This window comes from Microcebus murinus, chromosome 23, assembly GCF_040939455.1.
Source record: "Microcebus murinus isolate Inina chromosome 23, M.murinus_Inina_mat1.0, whole genome shotgun sequence".
In the NCBI taxonomy this organism is placed as follows: Eukaryota; Metazoa; Chordata; class Mammalia; order Primates; family Cheirogaleidae; genus Microcebus; species Microcebus murinus.
The window spans coordinates 22685379-22705166 of record NC_134126.1 but is presented as its reverse complement, the minus strand read 5'-3'; the positions used below and the strand labels follow the sequence as shown (position 1 = coordinate 22705166).

Sequence of the window (19788 nt, the reverse complement as noted above, 5' to 3'; positions counted from 1 at the left end):
GCATGCACCACCATGCCTGGCTAATTTTTTCTACATATTTGTAGTTGGCCAATTAATTTCTTTCTATTTATAGTAGAGACGGGGTCTCCCTCTTGCTCAGGCTGGTCTTGAACTCCTGACCTTGAGCCATCTGCCCATCTCGGCCTCCCATAGTGCTAGGATTACAGGTGTGAGCCACCGCGCCCGGCTGGATTTCCTTCCCTTTCCAGGATGAATAATATTCCATTGTATGTATGTACTGCATTTCGTTCTGTTTATTCATTGTTTATTGTTTATTCTGTTTATTGTTTAATCTGTTTATTCATTGATGGACATTTAAGTTGTTTCCACCTTTTGGCTGTAGTGAATAATGCTGCTTAACACCATGGGTGTACAAATATCTGTTGGGAGTCCCTGCTTTCAGTTCATTGAGTATATACCCTGGAATGGAATTGCTAGATCATGTAGCAGTTCTGTTTAATTATTTGAGGACCCACCATGCTGATTACATTGTGTCCATTTTGAGTTTGTCTCCTGCCAGACTTCCAGAGAAGGGCTACATTGTTGCCTTTGGCCCCTCATGCCTCCCTAGCAGCCTGTCTGGCCCAGTAGACACTCAGAACTGTTTGTTGCACTGACTTAAACAACTAAAGAATGCCCTTATCCCAGGCCCGGAGAACTCGTCCCAGAAAGCAGGTAAGAATTTGTGTAAGAGGACTCAGAGGGTGTGATTTCATTCCTGACTGCCAGTTCATCTCACACGACGAAGTGAAGAGAAAGCAGGTAAACAGCCTGAGAGAGAGAAGCCGTCTGTGATTAAACCCAGGACAGAGGACAAGGCTGTCGTCAGGGCTGTGGGCTGGGTTCTAGCAGCTCCTTCTTGTCAGGGTACCTGGATTTAGCCCGTCACTGAGTGTGTGAAGATGTGGATCCTCACAGTCTCAGGTTCATTCTTTCTGAGAGCCCTTCTGGGTCCCCAGCGTGTGCTGCGCCCCAGGGGTATCAGAGGTACACCCTCTGCCACCCGCGGTGCTATGGGAGTTCTTGCGTGTGTGTGCGTGTGCGTACATGCAGCGGGGCAGGGGGTGGGCAAGGGTATCCAAGCAAGGCTGGGGGAGGTCAGGGAGGCACGACACCCAGGAAGGGGCAGTGGATAGTGGCGAGGCCGTTCCAGGCCACGGTGCAGCCCGTGCGGGCATCAGAGCAGAGTGTGCAAGCCCGAGGCATCCTCACCGCTCACGGTGCCTCTGAGACCCACAGACCTCCGCCAGCTTCCAACCCCCCACGCTATCGGGCTGGTGTGTGAGTGAAGCCACAAGAGAAGTTATTACTACAGTAGGACTGTCACCTAGTAGAGAGTTTGTTTAATAGCATAATATTCATGTATTTTTTTATCTTTTTATTTCAGCATATTATGGGGGAATAGCATAATCCTTTTAAAAGCTTCATAATCTCTTTGGTGTTACGGCTTTGTAATGTAAAGGTAATGTAATATAAAGGTCACTCACAATGTCCAATTATATTTGATTTCATATTATGGGGGAATATATGTGCACAGGACAGTGGGCACCGATCTGTGCATTGGTTCTAGCCTCAAGGTGTGTTCTTCAAAAATGTCAAGGGCCTACGGCAGGTGGGTGGGCTAGCCCCACCTGGGGGGAAATGGGACTATACAGAGGCTTAATGCAAGGGGCCAAATCACAGCAGGACTTTGCTCAGGGATTTGGACTAAAGCCCGAAGATGATGAGAGACAATGAAAATTTGTCAGCAGAAGAGTGACATATATCAATTTTTGGCTTAAGAAGGTCATTCTGGCTGGGCACAGTGGCTCACACCTATAATCCTAGCACTTTGGGAGGCTGAGGCAGGAGGATCTCTTGAGGCCAGGAGTTTGAGACCAGCCTGAGCAAGAGTGAGACCCGGTCTCTATAAAAAATGCAAAAATTAGCCAGGTGTGGTGGTGCACACCTACAGTCCCAGCTACTTGGGAGGCTGAGACAGGAGGATCACTTGAGCCTAGGAGTTTGAGGTGGCAGTGAGCTGTGATGATGCCACTGCATGCTAGCCTGGGTGACAGAGCAAGACTTTGTCTCAAAAAATAAATAAATAAATAAAAGAGGTCATTCTGTGTGGAAGGTGAGTTGGAGTGAAGAAGAGATGAAGACAATATCCAGAGAGCCCAGAACTGTATCACTCACTGAGCACTTGCCACGCGGAAGGCACCATGTCAAGCACAGGGGTTATTATTTACCTTAGGAACACTCTAGAGTCACCAAAGGTTTCAGCAGTGGAGTGACACTGTGGGTTCCAATATCCCTCTCCAGAGGAGCTGGGCCTGGGAATGGCAATGGGGCCGCTGTGGGACTTTGCGATGGGTGTCACTATGGGATGGCTCTTGCCCACCGTTGAGTGGGTGCAGCCAATGGGGACATGACCTGGAGCCTGGCCCTGTGGAGTGGCTGGGCCAAAACCACGGTAGTGCCAGGAGGCTGTTATGAGACCCACACGGGCCAGCAGGTGGAGAGAGGTGTGACGCTGAGTGGGTCGGGGACTGGAGACAGCTTTCTGCGTGGTACCCAGGGCTGCTGGCACAGGTGGGCAGGGCAGGGCCAATGCACGCAGCAGACAAGGTGCCGATGGGATTTGTTCTGACGCCTTTGTGCCCGTTGCCATCCAGATAAGCAACCAGTCTGCCTCTCGCCTCTCCACTGCCTGGATCTGGTTTTCTTTTTGCAACTGGACCATTGCGTGGCCTTCGGTTCTTGGTCTCCCACACGCAGCAGTCTGAGCACATCATTCTGGTTGTGCAAAAAAAAAAAAAAAAAAAAATTCTTTAATAGCTCCTCATTCCCTGTAGAAAACTGAGTGGGGAAAAAGTGCCTTGTTATCGTTTCGTTTTGCATTTATGAAATTACTGAAAAAAATGACAAGTTTTGCTCTTTGTCCCATATTAATTTGGCTTTGGTGCGCACCACTCTGTAGCAGGTAATCAAAGATTTCAAGGGAATCCTTTATAAAAGGATTAGTCGGGAGAAGTTCCAGGTGGGCCGGCTCGGAGGCAGAGGGATGGACTCCCTGACCCCTGACCCCCGTGACAAACCTTCCTTTCCGGGAAGGCTTAAGCTGTGTGAATTTGCAAGGCCTCCTTTTCTCTTCCTTGACTCAGACTGTCTGAGATACTTAACCAACGGACAGCCTTCCATCGAGCGGTTCCCCATCAGCTTTAAAACCTACTTCTCAGGAAACTACTTTCACCACGTCGTGCTGGGGATTTACTGCAACGGCCACTACGGCTCGCTGGGCATGAGCCGGAGGGCCGAGCTGATGGACAAGCCGTTGACCTTTCGGACTCTGAGTGACCTCATCTTTGACTTTGAAGACTCCTATAAGAAATACCTGCACTCAGTCAAGAAGGTCAAGATCGGGCTGTACGTGCCCCACGAGCCTCACAGCTTCCAGCCCATTGAGTGGAAGCAGCTGGTCCTCAACGTCTCCAAGATGCTGAGGGCCGACATAAGGAAGGAGCTGGAGAAATTCGCCAGGGACATGAGAATGAAGGTAGGTGGGAAGACGAGCGAGTGATACGAGACAGCTCTTTTTCCATCCCACTCCCCCCTCAACCCCATTCTAGGATGCTCAAGAATTTCTTGAGGTTAATGTCTCTCTTCGCACATACTACTGCAACAAACAGCTGCAGTCGATGGAAATGTTGCAGCGAAAGCGATGTCTTGGCCTGCACTTCTTTCTATGAGATCAGATCTAAAATGTTAGTCGTGTTATAATGAAGCTCTAGTTTTGTTCTGTTTTGTCTTTATACTAGGGTGACCAGTCGTCATAGCTTGCCTGGAACCTGAGGGCTTTCCCAGGGCAGGAGATTTTCAGTACTGAAACTAGGAAAGGCCCGGGGAAATCAGGATGAGTTGGTCACCCTGCTTTATAATCTTTTTCTGGGTTCACGTTATGTCTCCGTTTTGCCTTATACGCTGCAAAGCCCTTTGTGGCATAAAGTTCTAACCTGGCGTCGCGAGAGCACACATGAGCCCTCCTTCCCGCTACCGGCTTAACCTCCACAGTGAGCGATGTCCTTGTCCCTCCGGGGCTTGTGGACTCACTGAGAGAGAGCCCGCGCAGACACTGGAGACCGCGGGGGACAGGGATTGTGCTGACTTCAGGCTTGGTTATGTTTAGCATTTGCACTTGTCATCTTCACTCTGCGGGGCCTGGAGTGGAGATTCTTGATAGATTGAAGCCACTCTGTCATGTGCGTGGGACGGCAGAGTCAGGGGAACAACAAGCTGGTTTCTGGGACAACGTAGATGGGACTTGTCCTTCACGGGGAGAGGAGCTTGCCAAGCGACCAGACACAGCCCCAGGAGGCTGAGGCATGGATGGGCCTCTGCTCCCCTCTCTGCCCTGGCAAAGGGGGCACAGTGTGACCGTCCAGATGGCCCTTGACTCTTGCCAGTGCAGAACGAGAGAGGGACAGAGTGTCTGCGACCTCCTCCGCTAGCAGTCCTGCTGCTCAGGGCCTGCTAAACCACCGCATCACCAATGGGCTGGGGGCTGGCATGCCGTGCTGCGGGAAGACAGGAGGGTGACGGTCCTTTAGCAACCAGTGTGGCTAACTCCTCCTATCCCCTCCAGATCCTGAAACCTGCAAGTGCCCACTCTCCGACCCAGGTGAGAAGCCGGGGAAAATCCCTGTCCCCCCGACGGAGGCAAGCAAGTCCCCCGAGAAGGCTTGGCAGGCGAGACAAGTCGTGAGTAATGTTTGCACTTCCCCAGCACACACGTAGCCGTGGGGTTGTCCTGGCCCCTGGGGACACAGCTGTGTCCTGAGCCTTGTGTTTGGACCAGGCAGTGATCAAGAGGATTGCCCCTCTCATGCCGGGGACGTCTCCGGGAAAGCATCCACGACACACATGGCCCCATCGCTAGCGTTTTACTGACTGTCAGGTGTACACACGAATGGGGCACGAGCCCCAGACAGAATGAAATGAAAAGTAGCCCGAAATCCAGGCAGCATGGAAGGAGCACTGGACTTAGAATTAGGAAACCTGGGGCTGGAATAGCTCAGTTACTTACTAGCCGTGTGACCTTGGCCTGTCTTTGTATTCCTCCTGGGTATAAGTTTTCTCATAGACTGTTAGAATCTATGAGCTTTCCCAAAACTGTGCCCGGCAGAAAGTGGGATCGCCAGCAGCGGATAGTTGCATCGGAAATATCCACGGGCTCATCCTCTTCCTTGGCTAACTCCACCCTCCCCTGTTTTGGCCCCCAGGCTAGTGATTCTACACCTACTTCTCAGGTCAAAATGACCCACTTAAGAAATGACAGATTGGAGGTGCTTAGGATGCCCAAAGTAACCAGTGCTAATCCACGGGCAAATATTTGGGCTGCAGTCATCCTGGGCAAAAATAATAGCAGCATGCTGTGACACATGGCCCCTTGCCATGCTGGGACTACGGGGTGCAGTGTACAGGGGCCGTGGTTGGATCCCAGCCCTGCCGCATGCAAGCCTTGCAGCCAGGCAAATCCTTCCTCCTTAGGGAGCCTCAGTTTCCCCATCCCTAAAAGAGTGTGAAATTGTTTGCCTACCTGGCAAGGTTGTGGCAAAGATCCAGGCAGGCAATGTAATGAGCGTGACTTGTTAATACTCAACTGCTCTTGCACAATCACAATATTATCATCATGTCAATCCTACAGTAAGCAGGGAATGCTGTACACTTTTCATTTTCAGGTGAAGAAACTAGAATGCAAAAAGGGTTGGTTGTTCTGTGCTAAGTCCGGTAGCTGGTCAATGCAGGAACCGGCACAAGAACCCAGGTCCCCTGACTCGGGGGAGGTGGTTGGCAGGGTAGAGGCGAATTTCCGGTTTTGGAAGAATAGGAGAGAATGAAGTATTTTCAGTTCCTAGGAAGGTTCTTAACTCGACCCCATTCCGTGTTCCACTGCTGGTCCCAGGGTTCCACATTTGCGGCCACGAGGGCCTCAGCTGAAGTGGTGGCGTGCAGGGTTGAGAAGGGGAGCAGGGAAGAAGTGGGAGGGGAGGTTGGGCGCTCCTGCAGCAGAAGAGGCTGGAGATCAGAACGGCTCCAGCGTGGGTTCGTCCTTGTAGGGGGCAGCGTGGCCTCAGACCTCCCACAGTGGCCTCCTAGCCCCAAGCCTGCCCCCTTTGTTGACAACTGCCCTTGACCCTTGACCCTGACCCTAACCCTGACCCTGTCTCTTTCTCTCTCTCTTTTTCTCTGATTCAAACACCCATGAATTGCTGTCACTGCACAAAGTAGCAGTTGTCTCAGAGGACTCTAAACCCTTCCTAGAGGGTCATTTAGCCCAGAGTGAGTGACCCAGCAGCAGGAAGTTGCTCACAGTGCAGGGGAAGGTCTCCTTTTATCTTCCCTGCCCAGGGAGCACTGAGTCATTCCCTTAGGGGCTCCCAGTCTTCGGCAGATGTGGAGCCGTCTACAAAGGGCTGCGCTCCCTCCAGACCAGGCGTCCTCAAACTACGGCCTGCGGGCCACATGCGGGCCGCCTAGCACATTTATCCGGGCCTCCGGGTGTTTTTGCCACAGCTGCCTGTCCTGCTTAGCAGCCGACTGGTCCCGGGCCCACAGTGCACACTCTCCAACCGTTTGAGGGACAGTGAACTTGGCCCCCTGTTTAAAAAGTGTGAGGACCCCTGCTCTAGACCCTGCCGTCTGGAGCAAGGAAAACCCGGCGTTCTCCCCGCAGTGGGTGGTTCGGGCACAGCATGGCAGCTGCGGGTTTGGAAGACGATTCCTGGTGGATCCGTTCTACTTGGACCCACAGGGACCCTGCAGCCAGGGCCACGCTCAGTTTTAACCAGGAAAAGTTACCGTGGTTGCCTGGGGATGGTAAAAGTCTCAGAAACTGTCTGTGGAGACGGGATGATGTCACATATCAGAATGTGATGGCAGTGGTCTGGGAAACGTGGAGGAAGAAGAAGTTGTGTCTGGATGGTGGGATTTGAGGTACAACTGAGGCACGAGGGAGCTGCTGAAAAGGCAGATCTGGAGTTTGAGGAAGTTGGGGACAGAGGTCATACTGGAGCCCTCTGCTTAGAAGTGACAGTTGAAATGGTAGGTGGGTAGGTCTGCCAGGAAAGAAAAAAGAGAGAGGAGAAAAGAAAGTGAGGACAAGGCCCCGCCGAGGAGGCCCAGGGACGAGGAGCCAGAGCAGGAGATGGGAAGGAGCGGTCAGAGACAGAGAATGGATCAGGAGTGTGACACGGTACCTGCACCTGGGGGGGACAGCTGTTAGCTGAGGGCAAAGCCACCCTCCTGTGTCGGGACCCACTCGCCCTCTCCCCCCCTGTCCCCAGGCACCTCAGAGGGGGCCTGGGAATGGGGAGAAAGACCAGGTGGAGGCAGTGGTCACCTGAGGTCGCGAAGGAAACCTGCAGAAGCAGGTCTGTCCTCCATCACCCTCCTCCTTCCGTGGCCAGAAGTGGGTCCCAGCCCCAGCAGGGGAGGCCCAGGAGCACAGAGGTGGCGACTCACGGTTCAGTGAAATCCTAAACTTTACAAAAGGTGAAGAGTGGCTGCAACAGAGGTGAGTTTCCAGTAGGGGGCGGGACAGAGGTGCCAGATCCTGAAGAAGTGGAAAAGGAGGAGAAACACGGTGGATACAAGTGACTTTTTTTTTTTTTTTTTGAGACAGAGTCTCGCTTTGTTGCCCAGGCTAGAGTGAGTGCCGTGGCGTCAGCCTAGCTCACAGCAACCTCAATCTCCTGGGCTCAAGCAGTTCTTCTGCCTCAGCCTCCCAAGTAGCTGGGACTACAGGCATGCGCCACCATGCCCGGCTAATTTTTTCTGTATATATTAGTTGGCTAATGAATTTCTTTCTATTTATAGTAGAGACAGGGTCTCGCTCTTGCTCAGGCTGGTTTTGATCTCCTGACCTCAAGCAATCCACCTGTCTCAGCCTCCCAGAGTGCTAGGATTACAGGTGTGAGCCACCATGCCCGGCCACAAGTGACTTTTAGAGATGCCGTGTTGGTAGGGCTGAGGGGTAGAGCCAGCCTGCGGAAGGGAGTGTGGGGAGAGGGCGGGCACTGGTGATCAAGAATGAGCACTGAGGGCCGGGTGCGGTGGCTCTCGCCTATAATCCTAGCACTCTGGGAGGCCGAGGCAGGAGGGTCGCTTGATCTCAGGAGTTCAAGACCAGCTTGAGCAAGAGCGAGACCCCCGTCTCTACGAAAAAAAGAAAAATTAGCCAGGTGTGGTGGCATGTGCCTGTAGACCCAGCTACTCAGGAGGCTGAGGCAGGAGGATTGCTTGAGTCCAGGAGTTTGAGGTTGCAGTGAGCTACACTGATGGCACTGCACTCTACCAGGGTGACAGAGCAAGATTCTGTCTCAAAAAAAAAAAAAAAAAAAAAAGAAAAGAAAAGAAAAGAAAGAAAAAAGAAAAAGAAAAGACTCCAGGAGGCTGAGGCGAGAGGATTACTCGAGGTCAGGAGTTCGAGACCAGCCTGAGCAAGAGGGAGGCCCTGTCTCTACTAAAAATAAAAAGAAATTAGCTGGACAACTAAAAATATATAGAAAAAAAAATCAGCTGGGCATAGTGGTGCATGCCTGCAGTCCCAGCTGCTCGGGAGGCTGAGGCAGGAGGATTGCTTGAGCCCAGGAGTTTGAGGTTACTGTGAGCTAGGCTGATGGCACTTTAGCCCAGGCAACAGAGTGAGACTCTGTGGAAAGAAAGAAAGAAGAGAAGAGAAGAGAAGAGAAGAGAAGAGAAGAGAAGAGAAGAGAAGAGAAGAGAGAAAAGAAAAGAAAAGAAAAGAAAAGAAAAGAAAAGAAAAGAAAAGAAAAGAAAAGAGGAGGGTACTGGGTCTGCGGAGAAGGCAGATGAAGTCACTGGGTGTGATTTAGGGGCTCAGTCTCATCCAGTCCTGCCTACGCCTCTGGATAACAAGGTTGCAGAGGTGAAGTTAGAGGGTCTGCCCTGAGCTGGCCCCCAGCATTGGGCCCACTGACATCACTCTGGGAGGGGCCCAGCTGGTCACTGTCCTGGGGGCCCGAGAAACTTGGTTCTGTCATCCCTCGGGCCAAGCCTATACCCTAATAATCTCTGACTACTTTGTCACGCAGCCAAGGCAAGCGACTGGGCCTGTGCTGGCAGAGGAAAGCTGTCAGACTGGGCAGCTGTGAGTGCAAAGGACCCCTGGCGCTGGGGACTCACTGGCCACTCCCCCGCCCCACCCTCTTGGGAGTGGGGAGAAAGACAGGGGAGGGAGTGGTCCTCGGAGGTCAGGAAAGAAGACTCCGGGAGGCTGAGGCGAGAGGATTACTAGAGGTCAGGAGTTCGAGACCAGCCTGAGCAAGAGGGAGACCCTGTCTCTACTAAAAATAAAAAGAAATTAGCTGGACAACTAAAAATATAACAATATAAAATATAAAATTCCTCCAGGAAAGGCCCGCCCTCAGTGCACTGGTTCCCGGGAGTCCTCCTTCCTACGCTCCTCCCCATGCCTCAGGATCTCTGGGTTTTTTTCCCCACAACTAGGGCCAGGCAGCTTTCCAACAGTTTGACCATCAAGGGAGCCCGAGTGAGGCTCGTGGGTGCCTGTGGGCAATTTCGTGCGAGCAAATCCAGGAGGACTACGGTTATTCTTGGTGGCAGCTGCCCTTGCCCCTTCTTTTCTCTTTTCCTGACGCTTGGAGGCTGGGAGGGAAGTCTAGAGGGCAGATATCTCAGCCGAAGTGTAAAACGGATAGATGTACACAAAGAGGGAAGATTCTCGGCCCAGTTCCTCCTAACCCTGCTGAGCTGCAGGCCTGGGGAAGGGGTTTCGGGGGCTGCCGTGTGGCAGGAGGGAGACGAGAGCTGCAGGAGACGAGAAGGAAGAGAAGGGTTGGGAGAGGTCAGGGCTGCAGAAGAACTGAAGCACCGGGCCCTGCCTCCCTGTCCCTGCTTCCCTGTCCCTGCTTCCCTGTCCCTGGCTCCCTGTCCTGGCGCGAGCTCCCGCCACGGGGACACGCTAGAGTGCAGGACCCCTGGGCTCCTAGAGCCATGTTTGGAGAGAAGCAGCTTCTCAGCTTCTACCCTTGGCCTTCACCAAGCAGGCTTTGCCCCAGGTAGCCATGCTTTTGGCAAGGAAACGAGAGAGTGACAATGTGGTTATGACCCAGCAACTCCCCAGACTCCGGGAACCTCCCTTAGGACAGGCAGGACCAGGAAGGGCTTGGCGACTCGGTCCCTGTGCTATTATTTCCGCATTACGTAAGGCCAGCGAGTCATCTCTAAATGTGTCTGGTGTCATGAGGAAGCTTGGGAAGAGCCCGGAGGGTGGAAAATTACCATAACCGGCGAGAGGCCCGTCAGCTGTGGGGTCCCAGCCCCTGTCTGTGTGCTCGGGTAATTTTAGTGGCTGTGCGTCCCCAACCTCCTCCTCCCTCCAAGCTGGAGCTACTTCCAGCCTTGCATTCCTCTCCATGTTTGCACTTGTCTGAATAATCCCTTTAGCGAGGAGGATCGGTGTCACTGGGTTGACGGGAGTCAGCTGAGTGGGCGGGCGGCAATGACGGCACCAGCGTCAGCCCAGAGCAGAAACGGGGCTCCCCACGCCTCCCCACGGTGCTGTCGCCCGCTCTGCTCCCCTGGGAGTGTCGAAAGCACCCATTGCATGCAACAGTCAAATTCTTTGTTTTTCTTTTGTTTTTTTGCTGTTGCTCTTAAAGAGAAAGGGAGATAGAGGTTGAGATGCATGCTTTAAAGGCTGTCGGTGAACTTGAACCAACCCCTGCACAGCCCTGGCCTCCGTCGCCTCGCAGCCCTTCCCTGAGCACTGCTCACCGGGCTTCTCGCCCAGCATCCGCGCTGGGGGCAGCAGGGTTACCAGGGTTTTGCTTCTTTCTTCTCGTAAGCCAGGAGGCTCCCTGCTGGGGCCCTGGGGCCCAGGCATGGTCAATGTCCCGCAAAGCCCAGGGTCACCTGCTCAGCAAAGAACCGCTCCTGTCGCCTGCCAGTGGTGCATCGCCGACAAGCACGAACGCTCTCTGCGACCTTCCTGTTTCCAGCAGGTCACGACTCCTGGCCAGCGGGCTGTGACCTGGGCCTGGGAGAGTCCGAGTAGCCCCGCAGTGGTTCTCTGGCTTCGCTGCAGGTGTGAGCTCACTGGAGTGAGCACGTGGAAGGTTCTTCTAAACTGAGGCCAGCGTCCCCCAGGGCCCAGGAGAACCTCTCTGTCTTCCGTCCCCCATTCGGCTCCTTTCCCCTCTGTCTCTCCTCTTTTCCTGGCTGTTCGTTTCTTTTCCTCCCTTTTTCTTCCTCTTTGATTTCCCTTCCCAGTCACCCATCTCGGTGGCAGCTGGTGGCTCTAGCGGGCCCCAGAGGCCGTGCCTTAGGGGAAGGTCTCCTTGCACGGCAGGGCACAAGCTGGGCGGTGGAATCGCTGCTGCGTGCTGTCCAGAAGGATCATGAGTGTCCAGGCGTCTGGTTGAGGGCAGAGGTTACTTAATGAAGTCGTAGAGGAGACATTTGAGTCCATGGTCTAATCACACTGAACGTAGTTTGAAAGGTGCCAAAGAACTCATTCTCCTTTGATCCCCAGTGAGCAAATATCCCCAGGGTGAAAAGAGGAAGATCCCCTTAGCGTGGAAGGCAGAGGGGAAAGAAAATAAGGAAGGCCATGGAGAGAAAAGCTAAACCTCCAAGATGACATGAAGGCGCAGTTTCTACTCCGATGACCGCCCTGATCGGTCCCCCACCCCGCCGCCGCAATGGGATGTCATGTGGCCCTGGGCTCCTAGTGCTGCTTGGAGAAGCCCAGATGGAAGGATGGGCCTGGGCAGAGAAGACCACCTCAGGCAGAGCGACCCCAAGGGTCAGGCAAGGTCAGACGGGGTGCAGGTTCCTAGAGCTGAGGGGTTCTCTGTCACCGAAAGAAGAGGTGACATCAGAGCCTGGAAGCAGTGCCCTGGCATCCCAGCCAGCGGCCTACAGCTCTTGGGCTGCGACCAGAGCCTCCCGCATGGGCAGGATTTGGAGGCATGAGCCCAGGGCTGGCGAATCGCTTCTGAGCCGAATGTGTCTTGGCGGAGGCCTCTGTGTTTACATAGCAACTTCAGCTGTCTGCCCTGGTGGCTGCCAGCAGCCGGGCCTGCAGTCCCGGGAAGGAAGGAATGTGAGGGAGGAGCAGGACCAGCCTGGAACGAGGGTGACAGGTGCGAATGAACCACTCCCCATCCCTGCGTTCCTCCCGCCGTGGCCTACCCGGGTAGGATCGGGCCATCAATCCTGCATCTGGGCCTGGCTTGACCTGATTCCTGCCAGACTGGACAGGTCCCTGCTCAAACTTGCAAATGCTGGGCCAAAGGCACCCCGATTGCATCTGTTCCATGCCGTTCACAATGAGGACTAGGAGGTTAACGTTAGAGTTGAACCTTTGGTCAGGCACGGTGGTTCACGCCTGTAATCCTAGCACTCTGGGAGGCCGAGGCGGGCGGATCGTTCAAGGTCAGGAGTTTGAAACCAGCCTGAGCAAAATTGATACCCCGTCTCTACTAAAAATAGAAAGAAATTAATTGGCCAACTAAAAAAAAATATATATATATATATGTGTGTGTGTGTGCGTATATATATATATATATATAAAATTAGCCAGGCATTGTGGCACGTGCCTGTAGTCCCAGCTACTCAGGAGGCTGAGGCAGGAGGATCGCTTGAGCTCAGGAGTTTGAGGTTGCTGTGAGCTAGGCTGTCGCCACGGCACTCACTCTAGCCTGGGCAACAAAGTGAGACTGACATTGTGGCACTCTAGCCCGGGCAACAGAGTGAGACTCCGTCTCAAAAAAAAAGAGTTGCACGTTTACGTTAAGTCCCTTCCTAGACTTCAGGGAGCACAGACCACATGGCTTACTGGCCCTGGTGGGTGACTATGTTCGAGGGTGAGTGTGGGCTGGCACGTGGGCCTAGACACAGCCCTTGGTCAGAGGTGCAAAAGAAAGACCCGGTGGCTTAGGGCAGCCTGGTAAGCTCGCCTTCCCTTTACTGCTTCTTTTCTTAAACCTCGTCTCACCCACACTCCTGCTTGCATGTTCCACCTTAGGATGAGTGACGTTCCCCACTCGCTGCCACCACTTTCTGGTCCTGAGGCTTCCCGTGGCTTCTAGGATGGCAGCACCCAGTAGGGCGGTCTCTTCCCTGGCACCAAGGCTGCCTCAGAGTGTGTGAAGGACTCGGTGCACAACTGTCACCATCGCCTCCCCAGCCACCTCCTGGAATGCAGACGTGCAGCTGGGGTTAGGGGTAGACTTGGGACCAGGCCGGCAAGCTTTCACCCTAGTGTGCCCCGGACACATTTATGTGACAACAGATGAGGCTGGGGTTGGTTACCTGTGTGCGTGGAGAGAGGAGGGCGCCTTGTTCCTTCTACAAAGTGAGTCAAAGGAAACTTTCAGTCCACCATGCCTTTCCCCCTAAAACAGAGTGCAGCCGGAGAGCTTTGCAAAAGGAAAATCCTTTGATTTCTTCGCCTTATTTGGATGAAAGTGGGGGACAGGGGGATGGATGTTGGAGAAATATATTGTTCAGGCTAAAATAATAACCCTGGATCTGATGAGAGGTTCTGGGCAAGTGCAGACCCGGCTGAATCATCATCCTGGTGCTCGTGTTTCTTAAAAATAAATCCCCTTGCAATATTCTAATTATAGCTGGGGGAGCACTTGGAAGAGGCCTCTGCACACACAATAGCTTGCCCAGCTCTGGCCCTGGGTGAACTGGCAAGGGCTGAACAGTGTATTTCTGGCTGGGCCCCACCGGCGGGTGGCATGCCGTGATAACCTACTTCTGTCCTTTGCCAGGCAAGGAAATTGCAGCCACTGTTGCTGTGAGAAAAAAAAAAAAAAAGGTTTCATCTAGGCCAGGTGTCCTCAAACTATGGCCCTCAAACCACATGCGGCCCACTGGGTGTTTTTGCCGCCGCTGCCTGTCCTGCTTAGCAGCCGACTCGTCCCGGGCCCACAGTGCGCATGTGTGGAATGTGCGCCGCACTCTCCACCGGTCTGAGGGACAGTGGACTGGCCCCCTGTTTAAAAAGTTCGAGGACCCCTGTTCTAGGAAGTTCACCAGGAATCTCAGTTTAGCTTGTTTTCCGCCGGTATTAGCCTTTACCCCTTTCGGTTCTGGGTACCTAGTGGGAGGTGGCAGGAGCAGGGACACAGAGGAAGGAGACAGCCTAGTCCCTGTCCTTGGAAGCACTCAAGCTGTTGAGGTGGAACCACATTGAGCTTTATTAAGGAGGCAGGTTCTCCACATGGCCTTCAGGGGTAAAGTAAAACCTCTCCTAAACGGGAAATAAATGTTCTTCCTACTTGAATTCCTGGCTTAGGACTTTGTTAAAATAAAATACCCCATGATAAAAGTAACATATGAAGCCCTATCAGCCATTCACGCATTAGTGAGAACTTGACCAAAGTTTATTGAAATGTACGTATTCCATAGTGAGAGTCATAGGTGAATTTCCTTGGCCCCTGCTCCCAAATTATTCCGTCTCTGAGCAGGCATAAGGACTGTAACTCGGCAGGATTCTTTAACAGATGTTGTCTTTGTCTTGAGCTGCTGTAACAGAATGTCTGAGACTGGGTGATTTATAACGAACAGACGTTTATTGGCTCATGGTTACAGAGGCTGGAAAGTCCGAGATGGAGGGGCCAGCATCTGGCGAGGGCCTTCTTGCTGCGCCACCATATAGCAGAAGGCAGGGGTGGAGGGGGAGAGGGAGAGTGCAAGAGGGGACCAAACTTGTCCTTTCATAAGGAACCCACTCTCGAGACAATGGCATTAATGCAACCATGAGGACAGTGCCCCCAGGACCCAGATGTTTCCCATTAGGTCCCACCTCCCAACACTGCCACATCGGGGACTAAGCTTCCAACACATCAACTTGGGGGGATACAGTCAAACCATAGCGTATGTACAAAAGGCAATGCCATAGGACGCAGGGCCAAGTCGTGGTTTGTGAGGGGAGGGAGTCAGAAAATACTTCATGGGCTAAGTGGCATTTGGACTGGACCCCGAAGGATGAAAATTCCTGGGGGAGGGCATTCCAGACACAGGACAGCATCATAAGCCAAGGTGCCGAGGCAGGAGTGGCCGTGGTGTCTTTGCTTGGGAAGATGTTTGAATTGGGGTAGAGGAGGAAGGGGGGCGGCTTGTGTTGTGGTTAAGGGCATGGGCTCGAGATTCTGGGGGCCAACTCCGGCTCCACTGCTTGCTAACTGTGTGACTTTGCCTTCTGCAAGTTCCCTGACTTTCAGTCCATTTTCTCTTCTGTGTAGCAGACAGTACCAGTACCAACCCCACAAGGTTACAGTGAGGGTTAATTAATACATGTAAATATGCCTGGCGAGTTGTTAAGTGACTGAAAAATAAATGCTATTTATAATGGTGGTATCTTGGCACCTGGAAGGCATGGGAAAATTGGGGGAAGTGCTAAGGAAAGGTCTAAAAGAAAGTAGGCTAAAGACTCCCAAATTAAATTTCTATTCATCTATTTTCAAATATGCCAATAGCAGAACACAGGTAATGGTGAAGAGTAAAGTTTTGGAAACACATAAACGATGAGAAATATGAAAATTCTGTTCCTTGAGGCTGAGGCTCTAAAGTTAGGAAGTCAGGCAAGTGGCCCCAAAGAGAGTGGCTTCACTGTGGCCAGTTGGCTACAGTGGTCCCCGAGAGCCCACGCTGCAGGGAGGGGCGGTTGGCTCTGTTCTGTCCTTGTCCTCCCCTGTAGCCTGCGTGGCCGCTGACTTTGAAGCAGGTGCTGGTGGGCACAGGACTGAGGGAAAGAAAACAGGTCAGTGCCAACCTCTTCCGACACCTTAAAAGCAGCATGAAGGTAGTGTCTTACTGGCATCATTTCCACACATGAAGTGGGGCACAGAGTTTCAGAAGGAGCAGAGTTGTGACTTGGTGTTGAGGAAAATCCTAGGCCAGGAAGAAAGCATGTGCAAGAAAGGTTTAGGAACTGGGATGAGGCCAGGCATGGTGGCTCAGACCTATAATCCTAGCACTCTGGGAGGCCGAGGCAGGAAGATGGCTTGAGCTTGGCAGTTCAAAACCAGCCTGAGCAAGAGCGAGACCCCGTCTCTACTAGAAATGGGAAAAATTAGCCGGGTGTAGTGGTGCACACCTGTAGTCCCAGCTACTTGGGAGGCTGAGGCAGGAGGATCGCTTGAGCCCATGAATTTGAGGCTGCAGTGAGCTATGATCACGGCACTGCACTCCAGACTGGGCAACAGAGTGAGACTTTGTCTTTAAAAGAAAAAAAAACAACAACAACAAAAAGAAGTCATTTAGGAAATGTCTTTAATGAAGACAGATGATGTGCTACTGAATGGTATTTTTCCCAGCTTGAAGTATTTTCTTACTATGACTTCATATGAATGCTTAGGTATAGTTTTATATTGGAAATTACTTTAGAAAATGTTTTTAGGGAAGAGATGATTTGCCGCTGAATGATTTTCCACATTGACATGCTTTTTCGATGAATTCTGAAAGATTTACCTTGGTTTCTATACATTCAAGCCTGGAATACTAACTAACCCTCTATCCAAGACAACTGGGAATCTCTCCCTGCGAACCTATTCCTGGGCTTCCCCCAATGGGCACAAACACTAGGAGGCCAATGTTTCAAGGAGAATTTGACTCAGATTTTTAGTTCTATTGCAGTATATACATGACTTTTCAGATCCTTGCAAGGTTCACAGGTAAGAGTTTCAAAAGTTATAGTGTGATCAAATTCAGGCTGAAAGCTGAAAAAGCTCATTCAACACCCTGAAAAAATTTCTGAACTCTACATGAAAGCCTATTAAAATGTTCCTTAAGACCTATAAAGGTGGACTTAAGAACAAGTAGCATTGGGAGCTAAGGCTACTAGGGCCAGGGGGATGGGAGGAGTGAGACAAATATCAGAAGAATTAGGAAAACTGATTCAATGCCCTTGAAAATGCTCAATTGTCTTTCTCTGCCCCATCATATTTCTGTCTTTCATCCTTAGGCCTGCACTGCCTGAGAAGAAGGTGGCCGATCTCAGCACTCTGAATGAAGTGGGCTATCAAATCCGAATTTAGCCAAGGCATACCGGCCAGCAGGAGGGTTTCTGTGGTGCTTCTCTCTGCACTTTAGCCAGCATCTTCAGGAGGAACGGCAACTATTTATTAAGAACTTGTGAATTTTATTTTTAAGGAATCACCTGGAAATAGAATCTGAGTGGGTGGTAACAATTAGCTTTAAAAATTTCACTAAGAGGCAACTGTGAAAAGGCTAAAGTAATGAACCCCATTGGGATTGGACTGTCTCCCCTCACTCAAGATCTTAAGGACAATATCCATAATTATAGTTTTATATTTTTCCATTTACCTACTTTCTCTTACTTGCTTTGAACATATGCCTCACCAACAGTAAATGTTCATGAAATCCTTTTTCGAACTTTTGGTATAGTAAGGTAACTCAATCAGTATTACTGTCTTTTTCAGCAATAACAGAAGCAAAGATGGGTGGGTTTTTTTTAAGCAGTTAATATTACCTCAGCATTCTGACATCAGATATGCAAACTTAATGGTGTTTTGTTTTTTTTATATTCTATTTGTATTCTTTCCCCAGTATTTCCCATGGGGATCTCCACAAGTTTGGAGTTTTTTCCTGGTGCACACATGAGATGTGATTTAAGGTATTATATGCAAGTGTTTTACTAAAAAGCACTGAAATTCTTCTGGCAATACAAGAAACCATTTTCAGGATCTTGGAGTTACTTCCTTCTAAATCTTTCTTAAAGCATTCACTGACAGTTTTTGTTATTTCAGAACAAAACAAAAAAAGGCACATTCAGAAGCTAGTCTATGTTCTGTCACTAACATTTAAACTTTGCAGACTCCGGCAAAAAGTACAAGAGGTCATGTGCTATTACACAAATTTAGCAGTATTACCTTGGATAGCGACACACTTAGGCAAAGAGACCAGGAATGAATCAGCGGGTCTTGAGAACCAGATAACCTTTCCGTTCACATTTCATCTGATTTTTAACCTCTGCATGAGGCTTCGATTCTGAAGGACTCAAATGATCAAACGAAGGAAGGACTCACTGTTGTAAAAGATGTGTTCTGATGTCTTACATTAAGACCAAATGTGACACATGATTATTTTCCAGTACCTTGCTTTTTAGGTACCACTTCATGACATTTAGGAACTAGTACTGGGAAGTACAATGAATTGGAGAAGCAGAACTTTAAAAAAAAAAAAAAAAATGGAAAAGTCTTCTGAAACAGTGTTACACCTTATAGTGTGATTTAGTCCACGAAACACAGAATGAGTATCTGGCCTGCCTATGGTAGTCACAGTGTAACTTCCGGCTGCAGACCACACAGGATAATGTAGTCTATGTAGTGTAAGTGGCAAGAGCACAGCTTCTATTTCATTTGACTTATCTTAGCCATCATGCCAACTCATGAGACCGAAAGACCTATATAAGTGAAGTCTGCTAGTCAACAAATGTGTTATTTCAGTCTTAGTGCTTCTCCTCTGGCTTTCTTTGACTGACAGTGGTTATAGGAAGTTAAAAAAAAAAATCAGCTCATTGGGTTTCTTCACCAATAAAACCTCTGAGGGTGCCATGGAAAGCAAAAGGGCTTCCCCATTCGGCTGTGTGCCCCAGAGCTCACTTCACCCTAAAAATCAGTATTAATGAAAAGTACTGTTTTCTTGAAAAAGAAGGAAGTTTAAATGTCCTTAGCTGAACAGGACCAATTAAGTATACATCTCAATTAGATTAAAATGCAACATAAGTTAAAAATTCTAAGCTTAATTTTTTTCTTCAAGAATAGTATTGTCAGAGTTTAAAATGAGTTATCTTTGTATAACTTCACACAGCAAACCCATTTACAGCCTCATGGCCACAGGTATTTAGATGTTTGGAGTAGGCAGTGAATCATTTCATTCTCATTCTAAAACATTACTGACTTAACCATGTATCTTCTGTTTATCAGTCTGAAACTTGATTATATGCAATAAGTAGACTACTTACAACACTGCAACCATTCTAAGACTTGAATAGGATTTGCCAAGTATTACTTAAGTACTGTCCCATCTAAAATAGAGAATGTTACATAGTTGCATAGCCTCGTTTCCCACAAAAAAGGGGAAAAGAATACGAATACAAACTATTTCTAATATACTGATACAGAAGCCTTAAAACTGCCAACTAGCTTGATGATTAAACTAGTAACCTAATTTCTTCCATACTTGCTCCTTGATTTTTAGATTCATTTTCCCAAAGCAAAGTTTAGACACACAAACATGAAAACACATTTAAAATGTTCTTAGTTGTCATTCTATTTTTATTGCCTACAGAATATGTTAATTTCTAAAAAATAAGGAAAAGGCATCAAACTCCTAAATTCTAGTATAATAATTTAATTAAATTAAGGCAATAAAAAAAACTCTGACATGTTTTACTCCCCAATTTAAGACTGGCTATGATTCAAAAGATAAAAAATAAAATTATGAAATGATATGAAATCTAGTTTTTAAAAAAGGTAATAATGCAAGAGAAATTTTATGCTTAAGGCATCATGGTAATATATGCAAAGTTTAAATGAATGATGACAGAAATCTTGATTTTTAGACTATATATTGTGCTGTTTCGAGTATACTTTATTTCAGAAAGTGATATTTAGTATTTTCTATACACTCTGAAATCATGAACATTTCACTTTTTCTAAGTCAATTATTTCATAAGGATTTTATTAATAGATATTGGTAAATAGAACTTTGGAAATCTTAATT

General features: G+C 49.7%; 1 protein-coding gene across 1 annotated transcript in view; it reads left to right on the top strand.

Annotated features, from left to right (window-relative positions):
- Positions 1-17428, top strand: part of VASH2 (vasohibin 2) — a 35111-nt gene extending 17683 nt beyond the window's left edge. Inside the window, exons 5-7 of the mRNA XM_075997063.1 lie at positions 3157-3538; positions 4625-4740; positions 17006-17428. Of these exons, the coding sequence (XP_075853178.1) occupies positions 3157-3538; positions 4625-4740; positions 17006-17078 (571 nt within the window). The 3' untranslated portion in view covers positions 17079-17428. The remainder of the gene's footprint in view (positions 1-3156; positions 3539-4624; positions 4741-17005) is intronic.
- Positions 17429-19788: the final 2360 nt, after the last annotated feature.